Source organism: Ornithorhynchus anatinus, chromosome 2 (assembly GCF_004115215.2).
Source record: "Ornithorhynchus anatinus isolate Pmale09 chromosome 2, mOrnAna1.pri.v4, whole genome shotgun sequence".
Lineage (NCBI taxonomy): Eukaryota > Metazoa > Chordata > Mammalia > Monotremata > Ornithorhynchidae > Ornithorhynchus > Ornithorhynchus anatinus.
In genome coordinates, this window is record NC_041729.1 from 25,783,775 (window position 1) to 25,806,808 (window position 23,034).

At 57.9% G+C, this 23,034-nt stretch overlaps 1 protein-coding gene across 1 annotated transcript; it reads right to left on the reverse strand.

Moving 5' to 3' along the window:
• Nucleotides 1–313: 313 nt before the first annotated feature.
• LOC100091469 (integrin alpha-D) lies at nt 314–23,034 on the reverse strand. Its single transcript, XM_029057666.2, has 30 exons — nt 22,836–23,034; nt 21,996–22,101; nt 21,067–21,170; nt 20,654–20,724; nt 20,384–20,498; nt 19,252–19,382; nt 18,711–18,856; nt 17,050–17,203; nt 15,138–15,288; nt 14,797–14,870; nt 14,475–14,604; nt 14,178–14,320; nt 12,039–12,179; nt 11,721–11,930; nt 11,355–11,485; nt 11,075–11,232; nt 10,653–10,813; nt 9,895–10,026; nt 9,701–9,774; nt 9,263–9,404; nt 9,080–9,181; nt 8,862–8,941; nt 8,645–8,725; nt 7,768–7,846; nt 7,446–7,553; nt 1,968–2,051; nt 1,697–1,810; nt 1,455–1,556; nt 1,120–1,230; nt 314–926 (listed from the first exon to the last, which is right to left on the reverse strand). The coding sequence occupies exons 1-30, from the start codon at nt 22,864–22,866 to the stop codon at nt 828–830; spliced, it is 3,465 nt and encodes a 1,154-aa protein (XP_028913499.1). The 5' UTR covers nt 22,867–23,034; the 3' UTR covers nt 314–827.

Below are 23,034 nucleotides of genomic sequence, written 5' to 3' on the forward strand. Positions count from 1 at the left end.
AAACTTTTCGCCTCTCACAGTGTCCACCTTGCAGTGGCGATGGCTTTCTGCCCCCTGGAGAAGCAGGAGGGGGGTCCCGGGAGGATGGGCAGAGGCTCCCGTGGGGCTGCCGGGACCCTCGAACGCACCCTGAACCCGTAACCGTTCTTCCGGCTGGGCGTCGAGGGAAGCCGACGGGGAGTCTGGTCACCTGCAGGGTCCTGACCAAGGGACCCTCTCTTCTGTGAGAGCAGGTCTCCCCTCAGCCTCAACCCTGACATCTCCTAAGGTCCCACACCACTCCCAGACCCTTCAGGGATTGTCATTCTGCCAATAAAGAAAAATCCCTCAGTTTCCATTTATTCCTACTTAGAATGGGAACACGCAGACATCAACCCCTCGCCGGATGATTTGCACATTCACGCGGGGTCGGACACATCCCCAGAAAATCCCAGCTGTGCTGGGAATCTCTGCGGGGCCATTCTGCCCAAGAACTTTGCACCAGCCTAGAGAGATGCGGGGGGAGGGAGGGACGGTGTCATTAACCCCATTTTGCAAAGGGGAAAATGGAGACTTAATGGGTTGGGCAAGGCGGGGTGTGAGGAATAGGATCCAGACCTTGGGGCTCCCAGCTCGGTGTTCTCTCTGCTGATCTACTTGCAGTTCCTCGTGTGGGTGAGGGGAGAGGGTTTAAACAGGTCAGATCCCCATGGGCAAGGTCATTTCTCCAGCCCACGGACTTGGGCGCACCCATCCAAACACACAGAGGACGGGGTTCTCCATCGCAGCCACGAGAAAGCACACGACAGGGAAACAACCGTCCTTAAGGCCTAGGGTGAAGGTAGCAGTTACTCGGTGGGGGGCCCATCGAGGGTCTCCCCAGCAGGGTCAGCACCTTGAGCTTCCTGAGCCATCATGTCCTTGTACTGCCGCTTGAAGAATCCGAGCTGAGCGGGGACAGGGAGACAGAGTCAGGGGAGCGGGGTGGGACAAGGAAAGGCAGGGGACGGTTGGAAGGGCCGTCGAGGACACGTGGAGAGGGAAGGGGGACGGAGGAGACTGGGGAGAGGCAGTGGAGATGGAGACTTGGGCGGGGGGAGGGGGGCAGAGAAAGGGAGGGAAGCGTAAGTGGGGCCCCACCTTGTACAGGCCGGCGGTGAGGAGGGCCAGCAGCACCAGGCCCCCCAAGGAGCTGCTCACGATGAGTAGGAGGGGATTGTAAATCTCATAGCGCTCCACCACCGTCTTCGTCTGGCGGGTAGAGGAGAAGGATCTCCATCACGGAGAGCCAGAAGCCCCGGCCGACCCTAAGGTCCAGACTTGCTTCCCCGCTCCCCAGCACAGGCCTCCCTCCGGCCAGTCCCCGACCCCGGATGCTCCCACTCCACCCAGCTGGACCCCGGGCCTCTCACTAGCCCCCGTCACCCTCTTCCAGCCGGCCTGGCAGCCTCTCCCCCGCCCTACCCGACAGTCACCTGGGCCGTCAGGAATCCCTCCTGGCCGGGAAACTGAGCGAATCGCTCCGTGTCAAAGCTCAGCGTGGCCGAACTCAGCACCGACAGCCGCTTCTGTTTCGTCTGCCGAAGAGGACGAGAGGGACTGGAGGCGCCGGGCCTGGGGCGCCGCCGGTCGCGGCCCGGGAGGAAGGACCCGGGTCGACAGGCCCAGGAGGGCGGCTGACCCCTCCGGGCCCGACCCGAGGCCCCCGCCCACCTACCTGGCCCACCCAGCCGAAGCTGAGGCTGCCTTGGAGGGTGAAGGTGAGTTCCTCTCGGACTTGGAAGGATGCGATGGGGCACTGGATAACCCGGCAGACGGCGATGGAGCAGTTCTAGGGCAAGGGAGAGTAGGGTCAGAGGGACGCACCGGGGGGGCTTCCCCGGCCCTTACCTGGGTGAGCAGATCAGTCGGGAACCCCGAGGCCAAACGGGGAGCTGCGGCTGATTGAGGTGGGGACTGACGTTGGGGAAGCCGGGGTCTGACCTCACCAGCTCGGGGCTCTGCTGGAGGACGGTTCGGAAGCCAGGGTCCCGGGGGTTTTCTGTGCCACTCACACACTGCGCTGGGAAGTCCTGGGTGGAGGGAAGGAGTCTGTCAGTGATGGGGTCCGGCAGAGGGAAAAGTCTCCCCCTGTTGCTCTCTCCAGGAGGGGCCTCATCTTCTCCCACTCGCCTAGACTCACTGGGAAAGGGGGAGGAGTCGGCTTCCTTCTCGCTCCCCACTGTCTCTTTCGCACCATCCTACCTCCTCCATCCCTCTTTCCCTTTCTTTGGAGTCCACATCATCCATCTCTACCACCCACTCCAATTACTAGTCATGATCTTCTACCCCCACCCCCACTCCCAGGCCCCTCCTCCCACTTTCTGAACCATTTTGACCCCTTTCTCACACTCCTTTTCCCATTGTCCCTCCCTACATTGACCCTTGGGGACTTCAACATCCATGTGGATGTCCCCAACAACCCTTCCACCGTCCACTTCCTCCCATTCCTCTACTCCAACGACCTCCTGCTCCACCACCCCACTTCACACACTCAAGAACTTAAGTATCCTCTTGATTTTATAATCTCTAGTCATTTATAATCTCTACTTTCACCAAATCTGAGACTCCTCTACTTAAGCACCCTCTTGACTTTGTAATATCTAGTCACTTATAATCTCTACTATCACCAAATCGGAGATTCCTCCATCAGGCCACAGCTTCTTCACCTCCTTTTTTCCCATACAACCACACCCCACAAACCCGTCCTCCCACAGAGATCATTGTTCTTTAGACCCCTCCAATATACCACAGCCATCCTATCCCATTTGGTCCCTGTAATAATAATAACTAATAATTATGGTACTTGCTAAGCACTTACTATGTGCCAAGCACTTTTCTAAGCATTGAGGTACATACAAGCTAATCAGGTTGAACACAGTCCCTGTCCCTCACGGGGCTCACACTCTTAATCCCCATTTTCCAGATGAGGGAACTGAGGCACAGAGCAGTTACTTGCCCAAATCACACAGCAGATACGTGGCGGAGCTGGTGTCCAAACTACCTTCTCCTCACAAATAGACCCCGTCAAAACCACCCTCTCTACTAAACTTAACTCCCTTGATCCCCTGTCCCTCCACCAGTCTGGACCACTAACCCGCAACTCTGGATCACCTCCATTCCTCCCCTCTTGTGCCCTAATTGCGGAGCGCTGTTGACGGCAATCCAGACGTCTCTCTGACCTGTCCGCCCCAAATTCATTCTTATCTGCTTCCATTTGGCCCTCTCCTCTGCCAGACAACAATACTTCTCCTTCCTAATTCACCCCCCTACCCACTGCCTCCACCAGCTGTTTCAGACATTTAACTCTCTACTCAAACCTCCTTCCCCCACCATCTATTTCCCCTAATGACCCGGCCACTTACTTCATCAACAAAATTGAAACCATCAGGCGTGATCTCCCTAAAATCAATGCCTGTCATATTAATGTCTGTCTCCCCCTCCAGACTGTAAGCTTGTTGTGGGCAGGGAACGTGTCTGCTAATTCTGTCGTACTGTGCTCTCCCCGGCACTTAGTGCAGCTCTCTGCACATAGCAAGCACTCAATAAAAACGGTTGATTGATTACAATCGTCCTTGCTCTTCTCCAATCCCCCCATTCTCCTCTGTCCTCTTTATCTCTCCCTACAGTCCCTGCAGTAACTCAAGAAGAGATTTCTCACCTCCTCTTTAATTCTACTCCCTCCATCTGTGCATCTGCCCCATCCCTTTGTACCTTTTTAAAACATCTGGCCCCTCTCTTCTTCCCTCCTCGACTACTATCTTCAACTGTTCACTTTCCAAGGACTTTTTCCTCACTGCTTTCAAACATATTTAGGTATCCCCTAATCTAAAAAAAAAAATCCTTCCTTGACCCCCAGCCCCCTCCAGTTATCATCCCCTCTTCCTCCTACCATTCCTCTCCAAACTTCTTGACAGTTGCTTACACCCACTGTCTCCACTTCCTCTCTTCCAATTATCTCCTTGATCCCCTCCAACCTAGCTTCTGCCCCCTTCGCTTCACAGAAAAGCTGACCTTCTTCTTGCAAATCTGATGCCCTCTTCTCTATCCTAATCCTCCTAAGCCGCTCAGCTGCCTTTGACACTGTTGATCCACCCCATTCTCCTTGAAACTTTAACTTTGGCTTCACCGTTACTGACATCTCTTGGTTCTTTCTCTCTGACTGCTCCTTCCCAGTTTCTTTTCCTTGTTCCTCCTCTGCCTCTTACCTTCTGACAGTGTGGGTCCCTCAAGGTTCAGTTCTAGGTTCCCTTCTGTTCTCCATCTACACCCACTCCCCTGGAGAACTAATTGACTCTCATGGCTTCATCTCTCTGCAGGTGATCCCCCATCTACATTTCCAGCCCCGAACTCCTTCCCTGCAATCTCACATTTCCTCCTGCCTTCAGGACATCTCTACTTGGATATCCCACGGACACCTCAGACTGAACATATCCAAAACTTATTTCCTTATCTTCCCACCCAAACCCAGTCCTCCCCCTATCTTTCCCATGACTCTAGACAATACCATTCTCCACCCTATCTCACAAAGACCGAACATATCCAAAACTGATTTCCTTATCTTCCCACACAAACCCTGTCCTCCCCCTATCTTTCCCATGACTCTAGGCAACACCACTCTCCATCCTATCTCACAAACCCATAACCTTGGCACTGTCCTCAACTCACCGCTCTCCTACTACCCACATATCTGCCCCCAAATCCTGTCAGTTCTACCATCGTAAAATTGCTAAAACCCACCCTTCCCTCTCCGTCCAAACGGCAACCACGCCGATCCAAGCACTCAGCCTATCCCACCTTGTACTTCTGCATCTGCTTCCTTGCTGACTTCCCGGCCTCCCGTCTCTCCCCACTCCAGTCCATATATGATTCTGCTGCACCGCTGATTTTTCTCAAAATAAAGTTCAGCCCACATCTCCCCACTCCTTAAAAACCTCAAGCGGCTGCACATCCACCTCCTTACCATCATCTTTAAAGGACTCAGTCAACTCACCCCATCTACCTCACCTCACTGACCGCCTCCTACGGCTAGCTTGCGCGCTCAGCTCCTCTAACTCCAATTTACCGAGCCCCCCCCTTGTCTCTCTCGCCACCCACCCCTTTCCCACACCCAGGGTGGCTCAGGGGAAAGAGCCCGGGCTTGGGAGTCCGAGGTCATGGGTTCTAATCCCGGCTCCGCCGCTTGCCAGCTGGGTGACTTTGGCCAAGTCACTTCACTGGGCCTCAGTGACCTCATCTGTCAAATGGGGATTAAAACTGTGAGCCCCACGTGGGACAACCAGATCACCTTGGATCCCCCAGCGCTTAGTACAGTGCTTTGCACATAGTAAGCGCTTAACAAATACCACCATTATTATGATCTGGAACTCCTTCCCCCCTCCCCACCATCAAAGCCTTATCAAGGCTGCATCTCCTCCACAGAGCCTTCCCCAATTAAGCCCATTTTCCCACTGCTCCCTCTCTCTTCCCTGTTTATGGACTTGGAACTGTGAGCCTCACATGGGACAACCTGATGATCCTGTATCTCCCCCAGCGCTTAGAACAGTACTCTGCACATAGGAAGCGCTTAACCAATACCAACATTCTTACTATCTGTGCCCTTTGGGCGTTTGATATCTCCCCCATCCTCAACCCCACAGCGCTTAGGCACATATCTTTAAATTATCTATTTATAAGTTATTTGTGTCAATGTCCGTCTCCCCCACTAAAGGGCAAACTCGGAGGGCAGGGCACAACTCTGATAACTGCTGTGCTCGGCTCTCCCGAGCGCTTAGTACAGTGCTCTGCAGCTCGTAAGCGCACAGGGGACACTGTTCATGATGATGATGATGATTCGTGAGTTTGAATCCCGGCTCTGCCACTTGTCAGCTGTGTGACTGTGGGCACGTCACTTAACTTCTCTGTGCCTCAGTGACCTCATCTGTAAAATGGGGATGAAGACTGTGAGCCCCACGTGGGACAACCTGATCCCCCTGTGTCTACCCCAGCGCTTAGAACAGTGCTCTGCCCATAGTAAGCGCTTAACAAATGCCAACATTATTATGATGATAATGGGAAGAAGGATGGGGGGCGGGGTCTGAAGGGGGAGGGGCTGGGCGAGGCGCGTGCGCAGAGGGCGGGGCAGGGGGAGAGGCACGTGCGAAGGGGCGGGGCTGAGGGAGAGGCGCGTGCGAGGGGGCGGGGCTGGGGGAGAGGCGCGTGCGAAGGGGGAGGGGCTGAGGGAGAGGAGCGTGCGAAGGGGCGGGGCTGAGGGAAAGGCGCGTGCGAAGGGGCGGGGCCGGGGGAGAGGCGCGTGCGAAGGGGCGGGGCTGGGGGAGAGGCACGTGCGAAGGGGCGGGGCTGAGGGAAAGGCGCGTGCGAAGGGGCGGGGCCGGGGGAGAGGCGCGTGCGAAGGGGCGGGGCCGAGGAGAGGCGCGTGCGAAGGGGCGGGGCTGGGGGAGAGGCACGTGCGAAGGGGGAGGGGCTGAGGGAGAGGAGCGTGCGAAGGGGCGGGGCTGAGGGAGAGGCGCGTGCGAAGGGGCGGGGCCGGGGGAGAGGCGCGTGCGAAGGGGCGGGGCCGGGGGAGAGGCACGTGCGAAGGGGCGGGGCTGGGGGAGAGTCGCATGCGAAGGGGCGGGACTGCAGGAGAGGCGCGTGCGAAGGGGCGGGGCTGGGGGAGAGGCACGTGCGAAGGGGGAGGGGCTGAGGGAGAGGAGCGTGCGAAGGGGCGGGGCTGGGGGAGAGGCACGTGCGAAGGGGGAGGGGCTGAGGGAGAGGAGCGTGCGAAGGGGCGGGGCTGAGGGAGAGGCGCATGCGAAGGGGCGGGGCTGGGGGAGAGGCGCGTGCGAAGGGGGAGGGGCTGAGGGAGAGGAGCGTGCGAAGGGGCGGGGCCGGGGGAGAGGCGCGTGCGAAGGGGCGGGGCTGGGGGAGAGGCGGAGGGGGCGGGGCTCAGGGGGCAGGGGGCTCATAATAATAATAATAATAATGATGGCGTTTGTTAAGCGCTTACTATATGCAAAACACTGTCCTAAGCGCTGGGGAGGATACAAGGTGATGAGGTTGTCCCACGTGAGGCTCACCGTCTTCATCCCCATTTTACAGATGGAGTCACTGAGGCCCAGAGAAGTGAAGTGACTTGCCCAAAGTCACCCAGCTGACAAGTGGCGGAGGCTCGATTTGAACCCATGACCTCTGACTCCCCAGCCCGGGCTCTTTGCACTGAGCCACGCTGCTTCTCTAAGGGAGGGCCGTGGGCAGAGCTGGGAGGGGGTCGCCGCCGCCGAGAAAATTCCCGGTCCTGCTGGGGGATGGGGTGTCGGGGGGCCCCGCCGTCCCGGTACGCGAGCCGACGGCGGGCGGCGGGGATGGAGGGTGACCGGTCTGCGGGCGGATTTCGAGGACCGGCACGGCGGGGGTGGAGGGAGGAAGGTGTCGGGGGCCGAGGGTACCTGGGGGGGGACGACCTCCGCCTTGGTCCACACGGGCAGCCCGTTCAGCTCCACCGGGATCCGGAAGGTCACGGTGACATTGAGGCTCCGCAGGCCCAGGTTGTTCACCTGGTCGGGGAGAGGCCTCGGGCCTCAGGCCTTTCCCGGGATCCTCCGGGGCTGCCCCACTCCTGGGCCCCGGGCCTTTCCCGGGATCCCCTTCCCGGGATCCCCCGGGGCTGCCCATTCCCGAGACCCCCGGCCTCCCCCGTGCCCTGCCCCGGTCCGGCTCCTCCCGCCGCCCCCGGCCTCGTCCGGGCCTCAGGCCCCCCCGGTCCCTCACGTGGTATTGGTGCTGCAGCACGTGGCTGCTCTTCTCCTCCGACGCTGAGAAGTTGAGGTAGCTCGTGGATTGCTCCCCGCTATGGGGTCAAGGGAGGGGTGACCACAGCGATCAGTGAGTGACCCAGCCCCCCGCCGCGCCCCCAGCCTCCAGACCACCTGCCCGCTGGGTGTCGGTGAAAGCGGGTCATCAGGCGTGAAGGGGGGAATGACGGCGTAGGGGTGTGTGAGATTGTGCGGGTGTAGGTCGATATAGACGGGCTCCGACCTCCCCGCTCACCCCCGTCACCAACGCGTCCCCCTCTCCCACCAGGTAGGGGGGCCCGGCCGGCACCGGGATGGGGCGAGGTCACCGGAACGTGGCCAACTGGGAGCGTAATGGAGAGGAGAACTGGTGCCAAAGGAAGTGCTTAGAACCGAAGCACTGTACTAGGCGCTTAGTACAGGGCTCCGCACACAGTAAGCTCTCGGTAAAGCCGACTGAGAAGTGAGCGGCAGCGGGAGGGTGCGATGGGAGGGAAGCAGAAACCGTGGACGGACGAGCCAAAGGGAACATCTTAGGGAGTCAGATGTGAGCGGGGGCCACAGTAGCGACGCCGGGGTGAATGTGAATATGTGAATATGCACGTACACACACACACCTACCTACATTCTCGCCCTCACACCCGCAAACATAATCGAGCACACCCTTGTACCGTCATTCGCACCTTCGCACCTTCAGACACCCACTTTTGCCCACACCCAGCGGGGATCAAGCTGTCACACGCCGCCGCCGCCGCCGCCGCCGTCACACCCACGGTTGGCTGTCGGTTTGTCCACCCAGCGGGGCAGCCCCGAGGAGGGCACGGGAGGCTGAAAAGGGGGCAGGGGAAGAGCACCTGCTGATAACCACGTTGATCCCGTATCTGACCGGCAGCTCTTTCTGGAAGAAGGCGTTTTTCATCTTGGGGATGTTGTCACTGGGGGGAGAGACGGGGAGATCTGTCTGGGGAGGGCACGGGGGGCAGGGTTTGGGTTCGGGGGAAGGACGAGGAGATCGCAGAGAAGGGGCAATAACTGCTGGGAGCCTGGGCTCTGCCCCCGGCAGCCGCTCACCTGGTGGCGTTGGCGCTGAGGAGGAGAGTGCTACCGAAGTCCGCCGTGGGCGGGACGTCGAAGGTGACCAGGAAGGTGGCCTGGTGGGAGAGGAGAGAGAGATGGAGAGGAGGGGGAGAAGGAGCCGTGGGGAGCGGACCGGAGGGCTCGGGGGGAGCGTGAGGAGGGGAGGCCGGGGACGGGCCCGAGGACGCTGCTGCGGGAGCGGCACTGCTGACCTCGGCTCCCTCCCGGAAGATGGGGTGGCTGATGCTGCAGCTGCTGCTCCTCGGCCGCGTGGACTCGCAGGTGAGACGCGGGGCCCGTGGCTGCCGGGGGTTCTGGGAGGGCAGAGCAGAGGGGGTGAGCGAGGGTGACGGCGAGGCCCCCGGCCCAGCACCCCACAGAGCGGTCCGACTCACCTGGAGCACGGAGACCCGGCGGAGGGACAGCCCCGGGGGGTAGGAGAAGGTGACCATGGTCCCGTACGAGTCCTCGCCCTCGTTGCGTACGGTCACGGTGACGCTCAGGTCCGGGGACGTCCCCACCACCAGGGTCTGCTGGCTGCGTGGGATAGAGTTGCCTGGGTTTGAGATTGGGGAACCAGAAGCGTGGCCCAGGGTGGGGAAGGACAGGGTTGGGGCCTCTGGTTCTCTGTGGATGTGAGAGAGTCTGGCTCAAGCAGACCCAGCCCCCTCAGCCAGAACTGGGCCATGGGACTGAGCTGGCCCCTACTACAACTGGCTGGAGAGAAAGCAGCCCCATGGGGCTCTGGGCTGGGCCAACGTTCCCCCTGGTCTGCACCAGGATGCAGCCTTGCCCTGCGGGGCCTTCGGCGGGCACACGGACGAAGGCGTCACCTGGAGAAGCTGAAGGTGACATTGAGGTCGTCCTGGCAGATGCTGTCAGCGCCGCAGTTTTTCTCAAACAGGAGCTGCAGGAGAAGGGGAGGAGCTTGAGCACCGGGCTGGAGCGATGCCTCCTGCCCCAGACCCCGCCCCTCCCCCAGGCTCCAACCCCAGGTGCCGGGGGTCTGGCCCCTCTCCAGACTCACAGAGGCAGTGAACAGGTCCTGCGAGCCCTCGGCCAGCACGGGGCGGAGCTGCCCGGACGAGGCGATGGGCTGGCCCAGCAGCGAGAAGTTGAGGCGCAAGATGATAGGGGTGACCGACTCCTCCACGCACTCCTGGGGGACGCTCGGTCTCAGGGTCCCGTGGCGGATCCACGTACCCCAAATACCCTGCCTGGACCTGGGCCTTCCCTGCCTTGGTCTCTTTCCCTGCTCCCAACCCCCAATAGCAGCCTAGAAGCCTTCTGGTCCAGTTCTGCCCCTCACCCAACAGGCCAGTCCTGAGCTCAGCCGGGCAGATCTGGACCCGGAGGGCAAAGTGGGCCGGGGGCCCCTCTTGGGCTCCGGCTGCCAGTGTCCTGGATCTGGCCAGATGCACTGGGCTGGGAAAGGGCCGGGCCTTGGGTTTCTGCCGTGAACGGATTTCCGCAATGGGACCTGAAGTGGCCTGGAGCCCTGCACTCTAGGGATGATCACAGACCATAGTGCTCAGGACCCTCTCGACTGCAAGCTTGTTGCAGGCAGGGATTGTGCCTCTTACGTTGTTCATTCAAATTTTATCTATTTGTGTAAAGCACTGCACTAATCACTTAATACAATATTGTTATATTGTAGTCTTCCAAGCGCTCAGTACAGGGCTTCTGCACACAGTAACTGCTCAATAAATACGATTGATTGACTGTCCCCATCAGAGCCCACCCCCGCCCCTTGACCGTTCCCCAGACGTCCTGCCCTCAGCTCACCGGTAGCAGTAGCCTCACGGACTCACAGTTCTCCCCTAGTCCTATAGTTTGCTGCGCCCTCAGGGTCCGGTTCTTCGTCTGGTCAAAGACAGCACGGGGATTCAGGCGTCCGGGATCCAAGGCCAGGTCATAGGTCACAGAACTCTGGATGTCACCTTCATCTGGTAAGAGTGAAAGGTTCAAAGGGGACATGGACAGAAGAATAGCCAGATTGGGAGGACAGGGTGGAGAAAGAGATGTCTGGGCCTGGTGCTGAGGTCTCCCCAGAGCCACATGGACAGAGGAGGATTCTAGGCCTCAGACCCAAATCAGAGGCCCGGATGAGCCTGGAAATCCCGGGGCAGATCCCGGGGCTTCTTGGGAAGAACACAGTCCCTGAGGTTGAGGGTCAGACAACCCCAGCTTCGGTGGGTGAGGCTCACCTAGCCGGTCCCGTGAGCTCTTGCGGACGGTGAGACAGAGTCTCGCCTCCCCTGCTTCCCGGCGGAGGACCGTCTGCTCTCCGCAGTCAAACACGGCCCGCGCCAGCTCCGGGGGCACGAATCGCAGGGAAACGTCGACTCTCAGCACCGGCCGGGACCTGGGGCCCCGGAAAGAGCCCGGGAGAAGAGAAGCATTCCCGGATCAGCCGAGTCGGTGGAGTTTGGGTCTCGGGCCACGGAATCCCGGTTCCCTCCGAGCCGATGGGACAACCGCGCTCACCTGAGCAGGAGCGCCTGCCCCCGGGCGCCCACGGCCACGTCCACCAGTCCGTCCTGGGTGAGGTCCTGCCCCCCGCTCAGGGCCTGTCCGAAGTACCGGAGCCCCGGGGAGAGCTGGGAGCCCCCAATCCGCTAGGGGGGATGCACAGAGAGAGGTGGGAGGAAGGGAGAAGGATGAGAGAGGTTGGGGGGGAAAGGGAGCGGGAGGAACTGAGGGGAGATGGATGGCAAGAGGACAGAGCCAGAAGGCTGGAAAGAGGAGAGAGATGGAGGGCAATGAGGGCAGGTGGGACCCCCTAGGAGAGGATAAGGAGACCCTGCAGTCGGGGCCCCAGAGCAGGGGAGGGCCGGAGGGGACGAGGCTCACCTGGCTGTAGGTGGGGTTGATCTGGGCCGGCGCCGCGCCGTGAAACAGGTAGACAGCTCCCCGGTTCTCCTCCTCACCAGGCGCCCCCACCGCCACGTCCGCCAGCCCGTCCCCGTTCGTGTCCCCCAGCACGGCCAGGGCCGCCCCAAAACGGGCCAGAGGCTGCCCCGGCTGTCCCCGGAGGACGGATTCACACTGCCAATCCGCCCTCTGCAAGACGGAACCGATGGTCTCAGCAGACCCCAAACCCCTCCTACCCGCCTGCCCTCCCCAGCCCCCACCTAGAACCCAAGCGTCCTGGCTGCCCAAGCTACTCACCCTAAGGGCCACGGGGCAGACCGACACGAGCCCCCCTGAGCTCTGCGTGTAGTGATGGGGGGCTCCGATGAGGACCAGGTCCGTGCTTTTGTCTCTGTCCACATCCACGGCACAGACGGTCGCCCCAAAATAGGAGCCAATCTGTTTGGGGGCAGAGGCCAGCTCATAGGGACATCCCCATCCAGGGCAGTGGGTGGCATTGGCCGGGAAGAGCCCTGGGCCCTGGGGGGTCCGATGTTCACATCGAGACTTCTCCCATCGCAGAGTGGAGGGGCCTGGGACTCCCATTCTCTCCTAGACCCCCTCCAATCTGGCTTCCGTCCCCTCCACTCTACCGAGACTGCTCTCTCTAAGGTCACCCATGACCTCCTTCTTGCCAAATCCAATGGCTCCTACTCCATTCTGATCCTCCTTGACCTCTCTGCTGCCTTTGACACTGTCGACCATCCCCTCCTCCTCCATACCTTATCTCACCTTGGCTTCACGGACTCTGTCCTCTCCCGGTTCTCCTCTTACCTCTCTGGCCGATCATTCTCGGTCTCCTTCGCTGGAGCCTCCTCCCCCTCCCATCCTTTAACTGTTGCAGTTCCTCAAGGGTCAGTTCTTGGCCCTCTTCTGTTCTCCATTTACACTCACTCCCTCGGTGAACTCATTCGCTCTCACGGCTTTGACTACCATCTCTACGCAGATGACACGCAGATCTACGTCTCCGCCCCTGTCCTCTCCCCCTCCCTTCGGGCTCGCATCTCCTCCCGCCTCCGGGACGTCTCCACCTGGATGTCGGCCCGCCACCTAAAACTCAACATGAGCGAGACTGAGCTCCTCATCTTCCCTCCCAAACCCGGTCCTCTCCCAGACTTCTCTATCACCGTGGATGGCACGACCATCCTTCCCGTCTCTCAGGCCCGCAATCTCGGTGTCATCCTTGACTCGTCCCTCTCGTTCACCCCACACATCCTATCCGTTACCGAGACCTGCCGGTTTCACCTCTACGATATCGCCAAGATCCGCCCTTTCCTCTCCACCCAAACGGCTACCTTACTATTACGGGCTCTCGTTATATCCCGGCTAGACTACCGTGTCAGCCTTCTCTCTGACCTCCCTTCCTCCTCTCTCGCCCCGCTCCGGTCTATTCTTCACTCCGCTGCCCGGCTCATCTTCCCGCAGAAACGATCTGGGCCTGTCACTCCCCTTCTTAAACAACTCCAGTGGTTGCCTGTCGACCTCCGCTCCAAACAAAAACTCCTCACTCTAGGCTTCGAGGCTCTCCGTCACCTTGCCCCTTCCTACCTCTCCTCCCTTCTCTCTTTCTACCGCCCACCCCGCACGCTCCGCTCCTCCGCCGCCCACCTCCTCACCGTCCCTCGGTCTCGCCCATCCCGCCGTCGACCCCCGGGTCGCGTCCTCCCGCGGTCCCGGAACGCCCTCCCTCCTCACCTCCGCCAAACCGATTCTCTTTCCCTCTTCAAAACCCTACTTAAAAATCACCTCCTCCAAGAGGCCTTCCCAGACTGAGCTCCTCTTCCCCCTCTACTCCCTCTGCCATCCCCCCTTTACCTGTCCGCAGCTAAAGCCTCATTTTCCCCTTTTCCCTCTGCTCCTCCACCTCTCCCTTCCCATCCCCACAGCACTGTACCCGTCCGCTCGACTGTATATATTTTCGTTACCCTATTTATTTTGTTAATGAATTGTACATCGCCTCGATTCTATTTAGTTGCCATCGGTTTTTACGAGATGTTCTTCCCCTTGACGCTGTTTATTGCCATCGTTCTCGTCTGTCCGTCTCCCCCGATTAGACCGTAAGCCCGTCAAACGGCAGGGACTGTCTCTATCTGTTGCCGACTTGTTCATCCCAAGCGCTTAGTACAGTGCTCTGCACATAGTAAGCGCTCAATAAATACTATTGAATGAATGAATGAACCCACGGATAGAGGGGCCGGCACCGACAGTGGCGGAGCCAGAAACAGTGCTCCGGGGGAGGCCGCCCAGCTGTGGGGAAGATCCCAGGATGGCGGTTGGGGACTAGGAACTGGGGACCAGGGAAAGATTGTTTGGAGTCTGGTGCGGGGAGACCTGGATTGGCTGGACCAGAGTGTCCTTTCTCCACTCATCCCCACCTTCTCCCTCGCCATCACTCACCTGTGCCCCCATGACCTCGGCCCATTGATTCCAGTTCCCGGTAGTCTTCCTGAACATCACGACCTTCCCCGTGTGTTGGTACCGGGGAGCCCCAAGGACCAGGCCCTGAATCCTATTTTGAATGGCCACATCAGTGGAGTAACCTGAAGGGACAAACGTCGCTGGCACGTGGCCCTGCCTGGTGAGGGACCCTCCTCCCACGCAGCTCGCTCCTCTCACAGGGGCTGCACTTCCTCTCAACCCCACTCCCCAAGGCAAGGTAGCCCAGGTAGCCCAGCCACCCGGGGCCCTCCTCACCCAGATAAGCATCATGCATGTCCCCACTTTTCTGGGAGACATTGATGAAGGTGGAGGCCTTCTTTGGGGGGTACAGGGAGACCCCCCCAGACCAGTCGAAGCTCCCCACGTCTCCCAGCACCGGCCCGTCCTGGGGAAAACAGATGTCGGTACTGCAGGGGGAGGGGCCATTGAACAGCCCCCCAGCTGCCCTGCCCCGACCTCTGTCCTTCCCAGGGAGAGAGGTCGGAGCCCCAACCCCACCCTCAGACCAGTCAGTGTCCCTGCTCCCTCCCATTCTTCCACTGGCCACCCACAGCCTGCCCTAGGGGAATCCACTCACCGGAGTCAGCAGAGCGCTGAAGCCCTCCTGAGACATTTCATGCTGGAAAGAGCTACTGCTCCCCGTCTGGGTTCCTGGGGGGAGAAGCACCTTTGGGGCCGGAGGTAGGAATGTGGCCAGCACGCTCATGCGGCAGGATAGTGGAGGCCAAAGGATGGGAAAATAAGGACCCTGGGATCTGGATGTGCAGTCCTGGGAGGTGGAGCACAAGCTGGATTGGAAGTGTCAGGTGCTGGGGATCAATGGGGGCTGGGCTCAGGCAGCATAAGAGACCTGAGGTTTGGGGAGGAAACGGTTTCTTTTGGCAGTTGGGTCAGTTGGGGGTGGGGGTCCAGGCTTACCCTCGATGGCAAAGATCTTCTCCTGCAGCTGGTTCTGAATGTTATCCAGGGCCCCAAAGTTGTTAACCTGGAACACGTGGTCTCGGGGTGGATCCGACGCGATGCTGTCCAGCTCCTTCCGGGCCCAAGTTGTGCTAAAGGCACTGCCCACCTGTCCACAGGGCACAGTGGGATCAGGGCCCGAGGGGAGGGGAAAGCCCAGAGGGGGAGACCCTCATTTTTGTCCTTTCAGGAGGATGAGCAGGCGGCAGCAGAATGGGGCTCTCAGCTAGTTCCTTTGGCCACGAGGACAAGGGCCTGGGACCCCCTTCTACCTCTCCCCCCTACTCGTACACACACATCACCTCTGCTCCTATGAGCCCTTTCTTCAGTCAGGAAGGTGAGAAAGCAGGGGCCTCACGAAGCCTGCCTCGAGATTCAGTGTCAGGACGTCTGTTGCTGCTACTGAAACTGTGACTGTGGAACTCTCAAGGAGCTGGAAAATCTGCTCCTCTAAGCAAATGTCCTATAAGTTATTTATTTGTATTGCCGTCTGTCTCCCCCTCTAGATTGTAAACATGTGGTGGATGAGGAACGTGTCTACCAACTCTGTTGAATGGTACTTTCCCAAGCGTTTAGTTCAGTACTCTGCTCATAGTAAGCTCTCGATAGATCATTGATGATGATGATGACGATCCCTCCCTTTACATATATAACTGTCCTTGACTTTCGTGTTGATTTTGTGTTCTCACTGTTTTATCCTTCCTTTTGTATCTGTTGATAATGATAAGGGTGGGAAGAGAACCCATTACTAGTAGGTGACAGAAGAGATTGGATCTAGATTGGATCTAGAGCTGGAGAAGTTGTCTGTGCCTGAGCCAGAAATTACAACTCAGGAGAACTGACAAAGGAGAAGGGTTCAGTCCACATGTAGGGGAAGAGGGAGAAAGAGGGAGGGAGGGAGGAAGATAAGGCTTTCAATTCCAAGGGGCTGGGGAACGAGAGGGAGCAGGGAGAGAAGAGAAGATTCTCAGGTCCAGGGGTGGGAGCGAGCAGGGGGCAAGGAGGAGAGGGCTCTCAGGTCCGGGGATCGGGAAAAGCAGGGGATGAGGAAGAAAAGATTCTTGGATCCAAGGGATAGGAATGAGGGAGGGAGGAGACGGCTCCTAGGTCTAGGGGTAGGAGAGAGCAGGGGGTAAGAGAAGGAAGTTCTCAGGTTCAGGGGTGGGGGAGAGCAGGGGGTGAGGGGGAGAAGGCACTCAGGTCCTGGAGGAAGGGGTGAAGGGGAGCAGGGAGAGAGGAGACGCTCTCAAGTCCAGGGGTGGGGGACAGAGGTGTGGTGGGGAGCAGCAGGGAGGGGGAGGAGAAGGCTCTCAGGTCTGGGTGAGCGTGGAGGAGCAGGAAGGAAGAGGAGCAGCGTGGCTCAGTGGAAAGAGCCCGGGCTTGGGAGTCAGAGGTCATGGGTTCGAATCCCGGCTCCGCCACTTGTCAGCTGTGTGACTGTGGGCAAGTCACTTAACTTCTCGGTGCCTCAGTTACCTCATCTGTAAAATGGGGATTAAAACTGTGAGCCCCAAGTGGGACAACCTGATCACCCTATATCTATCCCAGCACTTAGAACAGTGCTCTGCACATAGTAAGTGCTTAACAAATACCAACATTATTATTAGCAGCAGGCACTCAGATCCAGATCCTCTAGACTCTCAGCTCCTTGTGGGAAGAGAATGTGTCTACCAACCCTGTTGTACTCTCCCAAGCATTCAGTACAGTGCTCTGTACACAGTAAATGCTCAGTAAATACCATGGATTGATCCAAAGTCTGGGGGAGTGGGGAGGGAGGAGAAGATGGTTCTCAGATCCGGGGACTGGGGGGGGGGCGGCGAGGGGAGGGGAGCAGGCAGGGAATAGCTCTCAGATCCAGGGGTCCCCGTACCCCGATCGCATAGCGGATGACCCCCGCAGCCTCGGCCAGTGGAATGGCATCAGAGTATTCCAGGGGATCCTCATATTTCTGCCCATCGGTGATGACGATGAGGATCTTGGTGGCATCTTTCCGGGCTCCTTGTGATTGCTGGAAGAGCTCTTCGCTGCCAGGTAAAGATTGAAAAGAGAAAGAGAAAGTCTCAGAGAGAATCTCCCTCGCCAACCCCACCTAACTCCCCTGACTATAACTGTTTCCATTTTCCAAGCCTTCCTCCAATCCCACCTCCTCCAGAAAGCCTCCTCAAGTTGACTCCCAGCCACCCGATCGCATCGGCCCATCGCCGCCCTCGGCACTTACCTAGCCTCAGCACGTATGAACATATGTGCATGTCTACTGGTACATTTTTTTAATGTTACTTGTTAAGTACTTACTATGTACCAGGCACTGTACTGAACACTGGGGTAGATACAAGTTAATCAGATCAGACACAGTCACTCTCCCATATAGGGCTCACAGCCTTAATCCCCATTTCATTCATTCATTCATTCATCCCCATTTTATAGATGAGGTAACTGAGGCAGGGAGAAATTAAGCGATTTGCCCAAGCTCACACAGCAGACAAGTGGCAGAGCCAGAATTAGAACCCAGGTCCTCTAACACCCAAGCCCATGCTCTTTCCACTAAGCCACACTGCTTCTCTGTCACTCCCCCCCATCACTTCTAACAGCGATTGACTGAGGTTCTATCTTCTCCAAACTCAGCTGTGACTGATGTCACCACGGCAGGTATCAGAAGCTGACTAGAATATTGAGACGCAGATGGGGAATCACTGGAGAGGAAACTCCTTGAGGGCAGGAGCTGTTTCATCTCCTACTGCATGCTCCAATATACTTGATATAGGACTCAGATTACTAATAGTGATGATGGGGCAGCAACTGATGTGGCCTAATGGAAAGAGTGCGGGGCTGGCAGTCAAAAGGACCTGGGTTCTAATCCTGCCTCTGCCACTTGTCTGCAATATGACTTTGAGCAAGTCACTTTATTTCTCTGTGCCTCAGTTATCTCATCTGTAAAATGGGGATTCATTCATTCTTTCAGTTGAATTTATTGAGAGCTTACTATGTGCAAAGCACAGCACTAAGCGCTTGGGAGAGTACTATACAACAACAGACACACTCCCCGCCCACAACAAGCTCAATGTCTAGGGGATTATGACTGTGAGCCCCATGTGGGGCAGACTCTGTGTCCAACCTAATTAGCTTGTAGCTACCCCAGCACTCAGAACGGTGCTTGACAGATAGTGTTTAAAAATACTATTGTATAATAAATAACATTATATAATAATAAAGATAACTGAAAATAAGTTAAACATTAGGATAAAGAGATGGGCTCAGGTTCCCTGAGCTATCCAGGTCTTTTTTCTCAGCCAACCTCCCTTTGAACTGTAGAAAGATACAATGAGGCGATCAAGTCCCGTGTCATCTCGGGGCAGCTTGGGCAGGTGGACTTGGTTCTATCCTCACTGTCTGGTCTCATCCTTGCCCATGACGATCTACTCCAGACTCAAAGCGGAGCCCTGTTTTCCTGGCCCATACTGAAGGGACTCTTGGGACGGAGATGGCAGGATACAGAAGTCAAGGAGACCAGTACCCAGAGAGGAGGAAACTTACACCACTTTCTTGATGCCAGAGGCAGTATACGTCAGCCCCCTCAGCTGAAAAATCGGATTCACGAGTGTTTCTGGGTTCGGGTTACTTTTGAATCTGGCGAAGGTGAAATGTGTCTCGAAGGTATTGGAGAACTGCATCAGGGCGAACTGCGGGGAGGGAGGAATGTCAGCCGTCACGCGCCCGATCTCGTCTGATCTCGGAAGCTAAGCGGGGTCGGGCCTGGTTAGTACTTGGATGGGAAATGGTCCGGGAATACCGGGTGCTGTAGACTTTCCTTCTAGACTGTGAGCCCGTTGTTGGGTAGGGATTGTCTCTATCTGTTGCCGAACTGTACTTTCCAAGAGCTGCAGTGCTCTGCACACGGTAAGCGCTCAATAAATACATTTGAATGAATCAACCCTGGTCTTTCCTGGGCCCGGGAAAAAGATGCTTCCTCTACATGCAACCCCCAGAGCTTCTGGCTCTCCCAGTCTCACTTCCGTCCTACACCAGCCCTGCGAGCCCAACCCCCGGCCCCCAGCCCCCGGCCTTCGGCTCTCACCATCGTGTTGGTTCCCTGGAATCGTTGCATCACGGCGCGGACAAACTGCTTCATCTGATCAAACTCTTCCCGGTTAATGCTGCCGGAGCCATCGATGAGGAAAACAATGTCACTCTCTTGCTTCGGGCAGTCTGGGAAAGAGCATGTGGGACCCTTGTCATCGGGCACCATCTTGTTTTATGCCAGAGAAGCGGGGTGAGGACAAGAGTCAGGACGAGAGGAGGCAAATAAATGGGAGAAGGTCCCTCCTAGGCCTCCTAGAGTGATCGCTGTAGCAAACTCTTTAGAGATCTATAGAGAAACTGCAGGCTGTTGAGGCACACCTCACATAGCTCCTTTCTTCCTCCCTCAACATCTCCCTCAGCTTACTGAGGGCTTCTCCCCCTACAAAACATAGCCACCAACCTCTCACCTCCCTATCACATTGGGTATTCTCCCAAACCGCCGGACACCCTGCATCCATCCACCACAGAAACCCAGGGTCCTGCCCACAATCAAAAACAGCCCCCGCCAACACAGTACCCTGTCTTTTTTCTAGCTCGAACCCCTTGTATCCCTCCATCCCCTGCCCCACAAGAGTCCCCCCTCAACCCCTGCTCAAGCAGACCCTTCCACCAGAACACAGCAGATCCAACCCTATTCCTGTCTGTTCCTTCCCTGCATCACTTTGACTCTGTGTCTCCAGGACTTTTAGGCTTCTATTACAGAAGCTTTACCCAGACAGGACTGAGAAGCAGCATGGCCTAGTGGAAAGAAGCCTAGTGGAAAGAACAACTGCGTGGAATGCAGGGAACCTGGCTTCTAATCCCGGCCTGACCACTTGCCTGCTCTGTGATCTTGGGCAAGTCGCTCAACCGCTCTATGCCTCAGTTTCTTCATCGGTAAAATGGGGATTCAATATCTGTTCGCTCTCCTACTTAGACTGTGAGCCCCAGATGGGACAGGGAATGTGTCAAACCTGATTATGTGGCATCTCTCCAACTGCTTAGTACACAGCTTGGCACATGGCAAGAGCTTAACAGACACCACAATTTATTATTATTATTATTTCTCTGTGCTCTGGGTTCAACCCAGGCCCCTGTGGGCCCATCGCATTCTTCTCTGTCGGTGACCATGAGGCTCGTAGACTCACCCTGCAGGACTCCTGGGATCCGTCGGTCCAGCTGCAGGTTTGAGCCCAGCAGGAAGCAGAAGCCATTCAGATACATGTTCTCCCCGCAGGCTCGGTGCACCGTGGGGCCGCACGCCTGGGTGAGCAGGGCCAATCAGGAAACTCCTTTCCTTGGGATCCATCCATCGTGGCCCCAAACCCCGGCCGTGTCCCAGACCTCCCACCCCCTCCAGAACCCAGTTTCCTTCCTTCCCCCAACCCTCGGCCGCCCACCGGCTCCCACGAACTGACCAGGAGCTGTGAAGGGCTGGAACTGGCAGCCAGGGAGAGACCCAGGGACATGTTCACCGCCTCTGCGGGAGCTGGGGGAGACACACAAGGAGTCACACATACACATAAGGCCGGGGGCACGGTACCTGCAGCAGATCTAAGTTCTGGAGGGTAGGGGGTCGGGGGCCTGTGTTCTGGGTGAGTAGCAGGGTCCGTGGCAGAGGTTTGGGGGCAGGTGATGGGATTCCTGGCTGCTGGGATCCAGGAGAAAAGGGTTGGAATGAAAGCTGTTTCAAAGCCAGGAGAGGCCAGGGCCTCCAAGCCAGTCCAGAGGAGAGGAGGAAGAGACAGTGACTTTCTCCGGGATGGGGTCCCCAGCAGGGGAGCTGGGGATCAGGGAGCCGGGGGAGGAGAGGGGCCGTTGTGATGCTCACCCTGCAGGGAGATGGGAGCGCAACTCCCGGTGCCGTATTCACACTTGTACAGTCGTCCCGTGGTCGTCGCTGATTCCCTCTTCAGCGGATCTGCGACCACCAACCTGGGCACAGATAGAAAAACACAGGGGTGGGGAACCACCCCATGGCAGGGGGCAGGGCAGGAGATGGAGAGCACCAGGAGAGCTGGGAAGGAGGAGTTGCAGTCCAAAAGCAAGATGGAGTGAGTTGTAATGCACAGTGCACCCAGAACCCCTCCAGTGGTGAGTGAGGAAGTGGGTGGGGGCATTCCTCGATACCTGGTGGGGGAGGATAACCAGCAGCCTTGCCTAGTTCTGACCCAGTTGATTCTCTCTCCAGCACTGCTGAGACCCGCAATCTGGGGCCAGAGGCCATCGGAACATCAGGCCTGGGCCTGGACTGGGCAGAGCTCCGGTTCTATGCCCTTCATGCCAATTAAACCCTCGGGGCGGGGGGAGCACAGGGTGCCTTTTCTGACTTTGGCAGAGAGTCAGCCTGGCTACCTGCTGGGCCTGTTTGCACAACCCAGTCAGTACCGACCCCCACCCCGCCCCGGAGGGAGCCGGGAGCCCGACCGAAAAGAGCCGGTTGGCGGCCTTAGGGCAGGACATGTTCTGAGCTGGGCAGGTCAAGAGCAGGCTCAGGCCAGGCTCACACGCAGCTGAGAAAGAGGAGTCCAGTCAGGAAAACCACAGGGCCACCATCACAGGGAGGGTCCTACGGCAATTCAGAACCTCATTTTCATTAGGGCCTACTGAGCCCACGGGATCCCCATAGACTTGAGAGCAGAGCAGACAGCAGAGGTCAGGGACTCATGGGAGGAAAGAAAAGGGAAGGATTGAGGTGAGGAGAAGAGGGAATACTCAAGGGAGGGGGTCTCCCCAGGACAGGTGGGCCCAGAACCTTACTGGGAACTCTGGAACTGAACCACGCTCTGGCCAAACCCAGCTCCACCCATCCGGAAAATGGTAGGGTTTTCCGTTTCCAGGTTGAATCCACAGCAAGAGGCCAGGCCTGGAGAGGGAGGGGGAGGGAGAGCAGCTGTGACCGCCTGGTCCATGGCTCTTTCTGTCATGGACCACTCAATCCCCAGAACCCAGTCATCCTGCCCCCAACCCCCTCTATGTCCTCAGACACTAGTTTTCCAGTCCTGGTTTCCCCTTGGAACTCCCTCCGTCCCCACCTCAGGCACAAACATCCTGCCCCAGCAAGATATTAACAGAGAGGAAGTTCCCAACCCCGGTCAGGTCATCGAATATCTTCCTTCCCAACTTTGCCCCCTCCCTCCTCATCCCACCTCAACAACAAGGGACTCAATAGGAAGCTCAGGGCCAGGCGATAGAACACCTGGAATTCAGCTGCCCTAAATCTTGAAATCCCGCCTCCTCCCAGATGATCCAACTCTTCTCACTGCTCCTTCCAAACCTTCCAGAACCTCTCCTTTGCCCAACTCCAGGTATCCTGCTGCCAACCTGGCTCTCTCCCATCACATGCTCCAGCCATCCTGGTCCCTGCACGGCCTCTCCAAGCTCCACTCCAGAGCTCGGGTGACAGTCCTTCATTCATTCATTCAATCGTATTTACTGAGCACTTACTCACTTGGGAGAGTACGATGTAACAATAAGGAGACACGTTCCCTGCCCACAACAAGCTTACAGTCCTGTCTCCTGCCTACGACCCCCAGCCCACGCCCTCAGCCCTGAATGCCTCTCCAGCCCACCCCCGAGCTTTTCTGCATCCTCACTCACCGGTCAGCAGGAGCAGTGCCCCGGTGTCCATGCCCGGACTACCTGAGGGCACTCGAGGTCCGGGTCTTCGGAAGGAGAAGTGCTGGGCTGCGACCCGAAGGTTTATAACAGCGGAACGAGAAGTGGACCGGACTGGCGATCAGTAGCCGGAGAGGGAAGTCTGACTAGTTAAAGTTGGGGGCAGGAGTGAAAGCTAACT